An 11,523-nucleotide genomic window follows, 5' to 3' on the forward strand; every position below is an offset into this window, starting at 1 on the left:
AATATTTTACCGCTTCCTAGGATATCTAGCTTTTATGGCTTTTATCTTTAATTTTTCAACTTGATAACTTTTAAAAGGTGATTTTTATCTAAATTTTCACTTTTTAAATTTCTAGTAAGGTTAGATTATTTTCAAATGTTTATAAAAATAGACCCTAAATCCCTAAGCATTAGGTCATTTAGTGAGACAACTTTGGTACATAAGCAGTGATGACTTGTTGAACTGTGATAGGTATCAAAATATAGGTAGTATGGCAGTTCTGTTAAAAATAATTTTCTACAGCATGCACAGCATGGTGACTATAGTTAATAATACTGTGTTGCAAATTTGAAAGTTGATAAAAGAGATCTTAAAAGTTCTTGTCATGAGGGGCACCTGGATGGCTCAGTGGTTGAGCATCTGTCTTTGGCTCAGGTGGTGATCCCAGGGTCCTGGGATCGAGTCCTGGGTGGGCTCCCCAAAGGGAGGCTGCCTATCCCTCTGCCAATGTCTCTGCCTCTTTTTCTGTATTGTCCATGAATAAAAAAATAAATAAATCTTTTTTAAAAAGTTCTCACCATGAAATGGATAAAGAAGATATTGTATAAATATATATGGGATATTACTCCGTCATCAAAGAGAATGAAATCTTGCCATTTGCAACAATGTGGATGGAGCTAGAATGTATTATGTTAAGCAAAATAGGTCTGTCAGAGAAAGACAAATATCATATGATCTCACTCATGTGGAATTTAAGAAACAAAACAGATGAACATATGGGAAGGAAAAAAAAAGAGATACAGGGAAGCAAACCACCAGAGATTCTTAACTGTGAACAACAAATTGAGGGTTGCTGGAGGGAGATAGGGGAGGGGATAGGTTATGGTGATGGGGATTAAGGAAGTCATGTGTGATGAGCACTGGTCATTATATGTAGGTGATGAATCACTAAATTCTTCTCCTGAAGCCAGTATTACACTATATGTTAACCAATTAGAATTTAAATAAAAATTTGAAACAAAAAAAGTTCTCACTATGAGAAAAAATTTTGTAACTATGTATGTTGCTGGATGTTAACTATTCATTTTGTAATATATATAAACATCAAATCATATGGTAACACTTGGAACTAATATAATGTTATATGTCAATTATACTTTGATTAAAAATAATTTTCTGTGCGCATTTCATTAAAGATAATTGTGCACATAATTTTTGTGTAGATAAGTATTATCACATATAATATAATACAAGCACATACATGGACATATATCTCATATATATAAAGAATCTGGTTTAAAATTATTTGCCAAGATACAAGAATCTGCAAAATAGATTTTATTTTATTTTTTAAGATTTTATTTATTTATTCATGAGACACACACACAGAGAGAGAGAGAGAGAGAGAAAGAGAGGGAGAGAGAGAGAGGCAGAGGGAGAAGCAGGCTCCATGCGGGAAGCCCGATGTGGGACCCAATCCCAGGACTCCAGAATCACACCCTGGGCAGAAGGCAGGCGCAAAACCGCTGAGCCACCCAGGATCCCCAATAGATTTTATTTTTACATGAACCAGTCATTTCAAAATAGTCATCAAATATTGACGGTAAGAAAAACTAGCTAATGTATATATACAACTATATAAAACTAGCAGAGTTATATATACAATTATTTAAAACCCAATTAAGTGCCTAGATGCACTTTTTCATTCTTATCTCTTATTTTACTTTTTTAAAGATTTTATTTATTTTAGAGAGACAAGGGTGCATGCATGAGTGGGGGAAGAGGAAGAGAGAGAGAGAAGGAATCCCAAGCCAACTCGGTACTTAGTGTAGAGTCCTGCAGGGCTTGATCCTATGACCCTGAGATCATGACCTGAGCTGATATGAGAGTCAGACACTTAACCAACTGAGCTTTTTATTTTTTATGAGAAAGTCGCACAATATAGATATGTGGGTTTTTCCATTTAATGTTTATTGTCTTGACATACTCAGATAAACAATAGTTAGAGCTTAACTAGCAATTATAAATTTAAAAAGGAGAGTAACAGGGAACCTGGGTGGTTCAATCGGTTAAATGTCTGCCTGAGGCTCAGGCCATGATCCTGGGTCCTGGAATCAAGCCCCACTTCATAAATGGGGGAGGGGGGTCCCTGCTCAGTAGGGAGTCTGCTTCTCTCTCTCCCCCCTCCCCCTCCCTCGACTCTTGCTCTCTCTCTCTCTCTCTTAGATAAATAAAATATTTTAAAATATAAATAAAGAGTAAGAAAACAAATTTTAAAAATTGTGAGTTTAAAGCTTGTTGAGTAAAAAATCACTTAATGAAGCAATTGCTTCAGTTAAAGTGTCTTTTTGAATGACCTGTGTGAAGTCAACTTCTTCCATCATCTCCCAAAGCAAGTCCAGATCGTGAGGACATTAGCGCTCACGTGTTGTTCTCTATAAACTCTAAGTAGCCATTTTAATACCTTCCCACTTAACCTAATCAGCCACTTCCGCTTCTTTTTGAAGACAACAGCCAATCTCAAGAAGTAGGTGTGACCTTAGGCAAGCCTCATCATATAAAAAGCGCATTCATCCAGGGAGGACTTCTTCCCTGGGATAGACTGAACTTGCAGCTGCCAGGCTTTGGAGAGCAGAGTCCCTACTGACCCCTGAGATCGACAGACCTTCCAAACCTTCCAAACCTTTCACACAGGCCAGTGAGTATGGAATTTACAGTGAATATCTTCATACCTACTTTCTCTTATACAAATACTTTCAATTTAGCTGTGTCTTGCTTGGGTCTTGTCCCAGCAAAGAAATAGTTTTCCTAGTTATTTAAAATGGCGTCAATATTTAAAATATCTGTAATTAGAGCATTTTTAATATACTAATATTTGTTATATTGAGTTGATTGTTTTTTATTCTATTACATTTTGTGTTGCTAAAAAATTTTTTAGGTCCTAGACATTTCTGCAGATTTTTAAAAAAGATTTTATTTATTTATTTATTTAGTTAGTTAGTTAGTTATTTGAAAGAGAGAAAGAATGAGAGAAAGCAGGAGGAGAAGCAGAGTGAGATGGATGAGCAAACCCCATGCTGAGTGTGTAGCTTGATGGGGGCTTGATCCTAAGATTCTGAGACCATGACTTGAGCCAAAATCAATAGTTGTGGAGGCTTAACTGACTGAGCCACCTTGGCACCATGAGATTTCTGCAGTTTTTATGCAGTTATGAAACCCATAAAGTCCCCGAAATATTCAACATAATGTATGCATGTAATAGTCTCTACACCCATCAACCTAAGTTTAGTGTGCTGAATGAATTAGAAAACTTGTTGTAAAAGTCTATTTACTATCCCTCCCCCTTCAGTTTGCAAACTATTTGAAAAGTGTTCAAAATAGAGCCAACAAACCGGTAAGGACTCCCAAGAAGTGGCGTTGGTCACCACAGGGAAATATGAAAAAGATGAATTGATCATGCTTCATTTGACTGCATCTCTGTATTCAGTGCAGTAAGGAAATCCCAGTGCTTATTTTCTTTTTTGTTTGAAAAAAAAAAAAAAAAGATTAGTTGTTGCTAATTAGCACTGTAGCTTGAACATTCACCAGTTCAAGATATGAAGATGCTCCGAGGATCTGAATTGACTCTAGGAAAAATTATTTCCTGAACTAGAGACAAAAGACAATTTTTATACTTTATTTCCTGAAAGGAAGAGTTTTGTTATTAAAGTTAGAAGCATAAATTCAACTGACTATAGTTTCAGAAGTCAAAGGTGAAGTTAACACTGATCAAGTTAAACAAATTTAAATTAATAAATTTTATTTATCTTTAGAAGAGAGCACTTGTCAGTTTGGAGACAGGATGCATAGAGGCTATTAACATAAAGATAATTCCGTGTGTGTGTGTGTGTGTGTGTGTGTGTGTGTGTTGAAGTTGTGGCCTTATGGAGCTAGAGGGAGAGCTTGAGATTTTATATGTGCTTCTGGACTGATCAGCTAAGAAATGTAATTCTGAAATCATCCTAACTTTGACTCTCTCCCCAATCTTTAAGTTTGTCCATGTAGTTTAAATCTGATTGAGAACATGGTCTATTTGAAACAAAAAGGATGGTGAAGATGCTCTTGTCCCATTTTCTCATTTGTTTCACAGCATCAGCCTAAGCTTCTATACTTACCATGCCTCATTTGTATTGGGGTTAAATTGGTAGGTAATTAGATAGAGTTCAAGCAGACAAGCTTTAGTCTAAATAGGCTTTTTTCTTTTCCTTATTGGGGCAGAAGAATGACTTTCTCTTTTTCTTCTGTTTTTTTTTTTTTTTTTAATTTACAGAAACATGGATTTGGACACCTTGCAAGCCTTTCAGAATGAACTCATCTGCTCCATCTGTATGAACTACTACTTGGATCCTGTCACCATTGACTGTGGGCACAGCTTTTGCAGTCCCTGCCTGCGCCTCTGCTGGGAGGAAGCCCAAACCCCAATGTATTGCCCTGAATGCAGGGGAATTTCACAGAAGTCAGATTTCAAAACGAATATTACACTCAAGAAGCTGGCTTCCCTTGCCAGACATGCCAGAGCTTACCATGTCAACAGCTTCGTGGAGCAGATCTGTGTGGTGCACAAAGAATCAAAGGGGCTCTTCTGTGAGGCTGACAAGCGCCTGCTCTGCGTGTCCTGCTCTGAATCACCAGAACACGTGGCTCATAGCCACTGTTCAGTACAGTGGGCTGCTGAGGAACACAGGGTAAGTGAAGCCTCTAAAGCAATTTGGAATCTTCTAGGCTTCTAAATCTGAGAGAAAGATGAAGAAAGTGATGAGGAAGTTGATGTGAGTGGAAATGGCAGAGAAGGTGATTTTTCAATAGAAACACCAAGATGTACATGCGTCCTTTCAATGCTGTTGACCAATTTTTAAAATATTTTATTTATTTATTTGAGAAAGAGAGAGTATAAGTGAGGAGGAAAGGGAAAAGCAGGCTCCCCCTGAGCAGAAAGCCCAACATGGGGCTCGATCTCAAGTTCCTGGAATCACAACCTGAGCTGAAGGCAGAAGCTTAACAGACTGAGCCACCCAGACACCCTGCTGTTGACCAATTTTGATGTTATAATCATAACTATGTTGAGCCTCTAGCAAGTAGCCTCAAGCATGTCCTTAGAAACATTGTCCAAATATGTGCAGGTGATGCCATTGTGGAGCAGGTGGCCAGTACCAGGAACAGTGGCTTCTGATGCAAGCTTGATTCCTTCATAGTCAGGTTATATAAAATTCTGAGCACTAATTTATCAGGAAATGGATTATATTATCTACAGAGTGCCCGCAAATCTCTACTATGTTTGTCATCTCTGATTTCCCAAATGTTGGAATCAAATTAGATTAATGGAAAGAAATCTGACCACTCCATGGTAACTCAAGATTACAGTTTTCTCAGCCACTACCTTTTCCCATAGGTAAGGAAATGAGATCTATAATATCATTTTCTGTGTTGTTAAAGCTCACGGTTATCTTGCAGGAGAAACTTCTGAAGAGAATGGGCTCTTTATGGAATATGACTCAGGAAATGCAAAACAATCTGAATCAAGAAGTTAGCAAAATAGAGTCATTTGAGGTAAGAATGAAAATGTTCTGTTCTTATGCAGATTGATATAATGCTAGTTGAGACTTTTAGCTTAATTTAAGTTACAAAATAAAGATAATGTTTTTTTTTCCAGGAAAAAGTAGTAGTTTCAAATGATATATCAGTAATCACAAATATACAGGCCAATAAAAGCTGGTGCCAAGAATGCTAGCATATGAGTTAACTAGGCTATGATAGGTCCAACCTTGAAAGTTTGGATGGACCTTTTCAGACACTGAGTTTAAGAAAACATCATCATACATTTGATGTGAAACAGAGGAGAGCAATAGGATAGTACCTAGAGGAAAGGTAGAGAATCATTTAAAAATCTATAAAATATGGTATATACAAAAATATTTTTAAATTTTTAGAAAAATCAGGCAAAAGAACAAAAGAAAAAAAGAGGTTCCAGGAAGAAAGGAAATAATTAACAGAGCATCACAGAGAGACAGATACTGGGACTCCTTAGAGGGCTTGATTCAAACAGGAAAGGAGTCTAAGAACATAGAGACAGGGTGGTCAGAAAGGACCAGCAAATATCCAAGACACTTGGAGATGTGAGGCACAAAGTTTGTCAAGCACTTTCTTGATGACACTAAGGAAATAGTACTCTCTGTTGAGAGTGAGGATATGTAACCCTTTACATCTACTATCTCTTCAGGACTATGTGGCCTTAAGGAAGGTGATGATCAAAGCAGAATATCAGAAGATTCATCTATTTCTCCATGAGGAAGAACAACTCCATCTGGAGACAGTGGCGAAAGAAGCAAAGGAGATTTTCCGACAACTCAAGGAAAGTGAATTCAGAATGACCCAACAGAAAGAGAGCCTGAAAGAGATGTACAGAGAGCTGACTGACATGTGCCACAAGCCTGACATGGAGCTACTCCAGGTGAGAAGGGAGAGTCCATCCTCAGAGGCAGGAATGCTTTTTTGGGCAATGTTGCCTTGACATTGAAAATGTTGCCCACATATACCGTTACTCTCAGCTAAGTGATAATGCTCATTGACTTGCATCATTGTTTCTCCAACCATTTATTTCCTCATATCCTGGTAATCTTCGGGAGATTTTTTGCTCATCTTTTAGTAACGCCTAGGATAAAATTATCGCTGTGTAATCAGGAGTACTAACCACGCAGATAAACTATCCAAAATCAGAAAAAAAACCTGTAAGCAAAGGAAGGTCAGCTTTGTTGCAGTAATCCTCCATTTATGTTTCCTAATCCAGTGTCACTCTCTGTTCTACCCCCGCCCTCCGCCCCAGAAGTAACTTGCCGAAGATACTGAGATTTTATCTTTTGCTTAAGCAAGAATTGTAGAATTTGGTAATCAATTTCAATGTACTCTACAATTTTTTTTTATATCTAAGTTCTCTGTTTTGCTTTCATTGTTATCATAAATGTCAGATTTCTTCTTAGGAATACGATGGGCAATGAGTGAAGTGAAAACCTAAATCATAATGCATCACTACACATCCCTAACCTCCAAACCTACCTTCCTAACCTCCCTCCTTCCTTAATACATCCTGAGGAAGCCTGTCATGCTCTAGTGTAGGTTCTATTATGAAGGTAGTTTCTGATTGTTCTTTAGAGGAGAATAAGGGAAAAATACATTATTTAAACGAACAAAAATACTAGAGAAGATACAAAAGAATAAAACCCTCATGATTAATGTTACTTTTTTTTTTTTTCCTTGCAGGACTTGGGAAATGTATTGCAAAGGTGAGTTTGCCCTAATAAATTCTGATTGCTGATGAAGTCTTTTGTTGATAAAGTGGATGTACATGTTTTGACCTCTTAACATCATTCTTTGTGGCTACTTTCTGTTTGTTGTTGTAGTTTTTTAGAAAGATTTATTTATTTTAGAGAGAGAGAGAGAGCAGGGGATGGGGCAGAGGGAGAGAGAATCTTAAGTAGACTTCCTGCTGAGCATGGAGCCTGCCTTGGGGCTGGAAACTGGGACCCTGAGATCATGACCTGAGTGGAAATCAGGAGTCAGACACTTAACCAACTATGCTACCCTAGGCACTCCTACTTTCTATGTGTTTTAAAAGAAGCCCGAAGACCTTGGTCTCAGAAGTTTTCTTCTTACGTGGCTGGATTCAAATATACTTAAAAACCACATGATATTCTGGGGTTTGTTCATCCACTCCCCTTTCCTCCATCCTCTCCAGCCTCATCACAAGAAATCTTGCTGAAGGAATCTTTCTAAGATGTCACAGAAGAGGTCCCTACCCTAGAGACTTGGATGTGAAAAAGACAGGAAAGAGGGAGATTCCCTAAGAATAGGGAAAGGGTCATGATTTTGTTCCCAGCAGTAGAAACAGGACATCTATGAGATAGGCAAGGCCTCAGAGGGGATGGCTTCCTGGTGCTCACTGGGGGTTCAGGCCCTCAGGACCAGGCTGTCAGACTGGAATTAGAATCTCTTGCTGGATAGAAAAGAGTAAAGCTGCATGATTCAGTGGGCTTTCCTGAATATATCATTGGCGACTACTTGCACACTGCAATCCCAAAGGCTTGAGCTGAACATGCTGCTCTCTGTAAGACCCCAAGGATCTTTGCTTTACCTGAGGTTGGAGCAAAGGGAAGGGAAGGGATGATTCTCAGTGATTTTAGAAATGGAATAATATCTGAGAAGAATGGGGAAGTTGGAAGAATTCAATAGAATTGAAATTTAGAAAAACAGTCACATTTCTTATATCCCCAAGGGTGTAGAATATAATGTATACCCAATTAACTAAAATGAGAGAATTCTGATGAAAACTCCTTGAATAGGGATCCCTGGGTGGCGCAGTGGTTTAGCGCCTGCCTTTGGCCCAGGGCGGGATCCTGGAGACCCGGGGTCGAATCCCACGTCGGGCTCCCGGTGCATGGAGCCTGCTTCTCCCTCTGCCTATGTCTCTGCCTCTCTCTCTCTCTCTGTGACTATCATAAATAAATAAAAATTAAAATAATAATAATAATAAAAAAGAAAACTCCTTGAATAAAAACTGAATTTTTTTAATGGTTGTGTGATTGACCTTTGGCTCGGAAATATAACTGATGTCATTCTATACAGGACTGAATTGGTGGAGGTACAAAAGCCTCAGCCAGTGAACCCAGAGCTCACTCCACAGAGCATCACGGGAATCCTAGATATACTGAACAACTTCAGAGGTAAGAGACAGCGCTTTGGCAATCAGGCCTCCATATCCTTGGTTCTTGGAAATGAGCCTACTTCCCTTTTAATTTTATTTTTTCCTAAAAATAAATTATTTTTTCCTGATATGAAGGTAATATATGACTTTCCAAAATTATTATCTCTTTTCTCTTAATAGTCATATTACAATATAAAAAAAATAGTCATATTACAATGACCAAGACTAGGGCAGCCCCAGTGGCCCAGCAGTTTAGCGCCACCTTCAGCCCAGGGTGTGATCCTGGAGTCCCAGGATCAAGTCCCATGTCAGGCTCCCTGCATGGAGCCTGCTTCTCCCTCTGCCTTTGTCTCTGCCTCTCTCTCTTTCTGTGTCTGTCATATATAAGTAAATAAAATCTTAAAAAAAAAAAACAATGACCAAGACTAAATTTTCCAACTTATACTTTGCCAAAAATGCAAAGCATGACATATATTTTTAGTTACACCTGACAGAAATAGGGCAAGAGAAAAGCAATCAGGTTGGTCATGTGGTTAGGAAGAGATAGAATATTTAGTTCTCAGAGTAGCAAACAATATTTGTATATTTATTTGGTTTATTCTACTCTTGAAAGTTTTGGGTGTGGCATTGGTGGTTGTTAAATTGTTTCATATTTGAGTGCATTTATCATGCATTGTTCAAAGAACAGTTATTACTTATAAACTCAGAAAGTTTTGATGGAGAAAGACCAAAATTGCCATTGGCAGAATAATTTTAATGTTATTAGATCAATCTCAAAACCACTGAAAAGGCAAGGGATATGTGAACAGGGCTCAACCATAGTAGGCCTACAGTAGAGAGCAAGTCTAGACAGCAGAGAACTGATACTGGGATTCCACTGAATCTGGGGTGTGAACAGATAATGTAAAACCAGAACATTCTTTTCAGAAGTTCTAAATTTTGCATATGTGGATTTCTATCAAATTTTTGACATTTGAAAAATGTAACAGGTACTAGTTATATCCCAGAGAAGACCCACATAATAGCTAAGTGCTATTTATTAAATAGTATTAAAGACAAAAAACACAAGAAGAGTTTTTCTAAAATAAAGAAAAAAGTAAAGTAAAAGAAAGAAACCTAGGTGTGTCCTGAAATAAATTATCCAGATTGACAGTCAGTGACTGCTTCCCAGTTCACAATATGTCTGGATGCTTTCCTTTTTCTGTATGATTGAAGGGTTTCTGTGTGCTAGAGATAGAGAGGTAGTAACAACTCTTGTTCTTCATAGACAGTTCAGAGTCTGAACTCTCTTTACTCTGTTTTGTGTTTCCCTGGAGGAGGGGTAATGAAGGGTGTAGTTGGCGGGTAGGGAGCCCCTGGCCCTCAGGACATGGAAATCCCATTTGCTGACCTCAGTTTTGCCTCTCCGCAGTGGATAATGTTCTGATTCAGGAAGCCACCAATCAGTACATGCGCTTTTCTAAGGAGCCTGGAAGTACATTGCCTGGAGTCACCCAACGAGACATATCTGGAGAGCCCCAGGGTACTGAGAGCTGTGCAGCCCCAGGACCTCAGGTCTTCACCTGTGGTAGGCATTACTGGGAGGTGGACCTCACATACTCACCAAGCTGGATCCTGGGAGTCTGTAAAGATTCCTCTACCAGCGATGCTGATGCTGTTTTTCACCCTGAAGAAGCATTTCTTCTGTTTTCTCTGAAGATAAACAATCGTTATAGTCTTTCCACCAACTCCCCAACCCTAATCCAGTTTGTGAAAAGGCCTCTGGGTCGGATTGGAGTGTTTCTGGATTACGACAATGGAACTGTGAGCTTCTATGATGTTTCCAAAGGTTCCCTCATATATAGTTTCCCTCCTTCCCCCTTCTCTTTCCCTCTGAAGCCTTTCCTTTGCTTTGGTGCCCCCTGAAAAATCAAGTTTCATGAGCATTTGATGAATTCCCATGTCTGAGGGACTTCCTGTCCTGAAACTTTTTCACAGGGGGTAACGAGAATACCATCTTGGAGCACGCTGTGACTTAAGAGACAGAACTGTTATATGTTTGTAAAATGGCATAACCATGTTGAATGTATACATTTGTTTATTAAATTTTCTTTTAATAAAGTTGTTTATATTTTTTGGAGCATTTTCTGGAATAGAGTCAATGCCTTTTCTTCTTTATTAACAGTTTTAGTGAGATGAAATCTGCATACCATTAAAGTCATTCCTTTAAAGTACATAATTTAGTGGTTTTTGGTAATGTCTAAAGAATTGTGCAACTATCATAACTATTTTACTCCCAGGACATTTCCATCACTTCCAAAAGAAACAAGAACCCATTAATACTTACTCCCTGATCACACCCCCTCATTCTTCCTCAACCCTCAACTCTCTTTAGAGTTTTTATGGATTTTTGTCTATTATATATACTTCATGCAAATTGAATCACAGAATGTGTGACTCTTTGTATTTGGTTTCTCTCACTTAGCATAGTGTTTCCAAGGCTCCTCTGCATTGTGAGCAATGTGTTTTATTTGTATATTTGAACCAGATTGGAGTAGAAGAAATGCAGTGGTATGCATCTCAGTTTAGTAAGCAAAAGAAGTGGTGCTTATTAGTTTTCTCTTTAAGTCTGACCTAGTTGAATAGATTCAAGTATCTGCAATTATCATTTCTCTAACCCCTAGTCACTCATCACATCTGGGCTGAAACAAGAGCTTTTTAAGGAAGTCCTTCTGACTCCACAGACCAGGAGTGCAAGTGAAAGCCTCACTTAGGACCAGTTAGGGGATGGGGTAATCTGATCTAACAAGAACCTTCAAATTTCAATGAGT

At 38.4% G+C, this 11,523-nt stretch overlaps 1 protein-coding gene across 1 annotated transcript; it reads left to right on the forward strand.

Moving 5' to 3' along the window:
- Positions 1-2,542: 2,542 nt before the first annotated feature.
- On the forward strand, positions 2,543-10,835 carry LOC140615591 (tripartite motif-containing protein 64-like). Its single transcript, XM_072795435.1, has 7 exons — positions 2,543-2,677; positions 4,289-4,703; positions 5,470-5,565; positions 6,236-6,466; positions 7,273-7,295; positions 8,635-8,732; positions 10,125-10,835. The coding sequence occupies exons 2-7, from the start codon at positions 4,293-4,295 to the stop codon at positions 10,616-10,618; spliced, it is 1,353 nt and encodes a 450-aa protein (XP_072651536.1). The 5' UTR covers positions 2,543-2,677; positions 4,289-4,292; the 3' UTR covers positions 10,619-10,835.
- Positions 10,836-11,523: the final 688 nt, after the last annotated feature.

Source organism: Canis lupus, chromosome 23, assembly GCF_048164855.1.
Source record: "Canis lupus baileyi chromosome 23, mCanLup2.hap1, whole genome shotgun sequence".
Taxonomy (NCBI): domain Eukaryota; kingdom Metazoa; phylum Chordata; class Mammalia; order Carnivora; family Canidae; genus Canis; species Canis lupus.

Coding starts and splice junctions, on each gene's coding strand:
- LOC140615591 (XM_072795435.1), top strand. CDS start 4,293: ATGGATTTGGACACCTTGCAAGCCTTTCAGAATGAACTCATCTGCTCC. Junction 4,704..5,469: donor GGGCTGCTGAGGAACACAGG/GTAAGTGAAGCC, acceptor GTTATCTTGCAG/GAGAAACTTCTGAAGAGAAT. Junction 7,296..8,634: donor TTGGGAAATGTATTGCAAAG/GTGAGTTTGCCC, acceptor CATTCTATACAG/GACTGAATTGGTGGAGGTAC.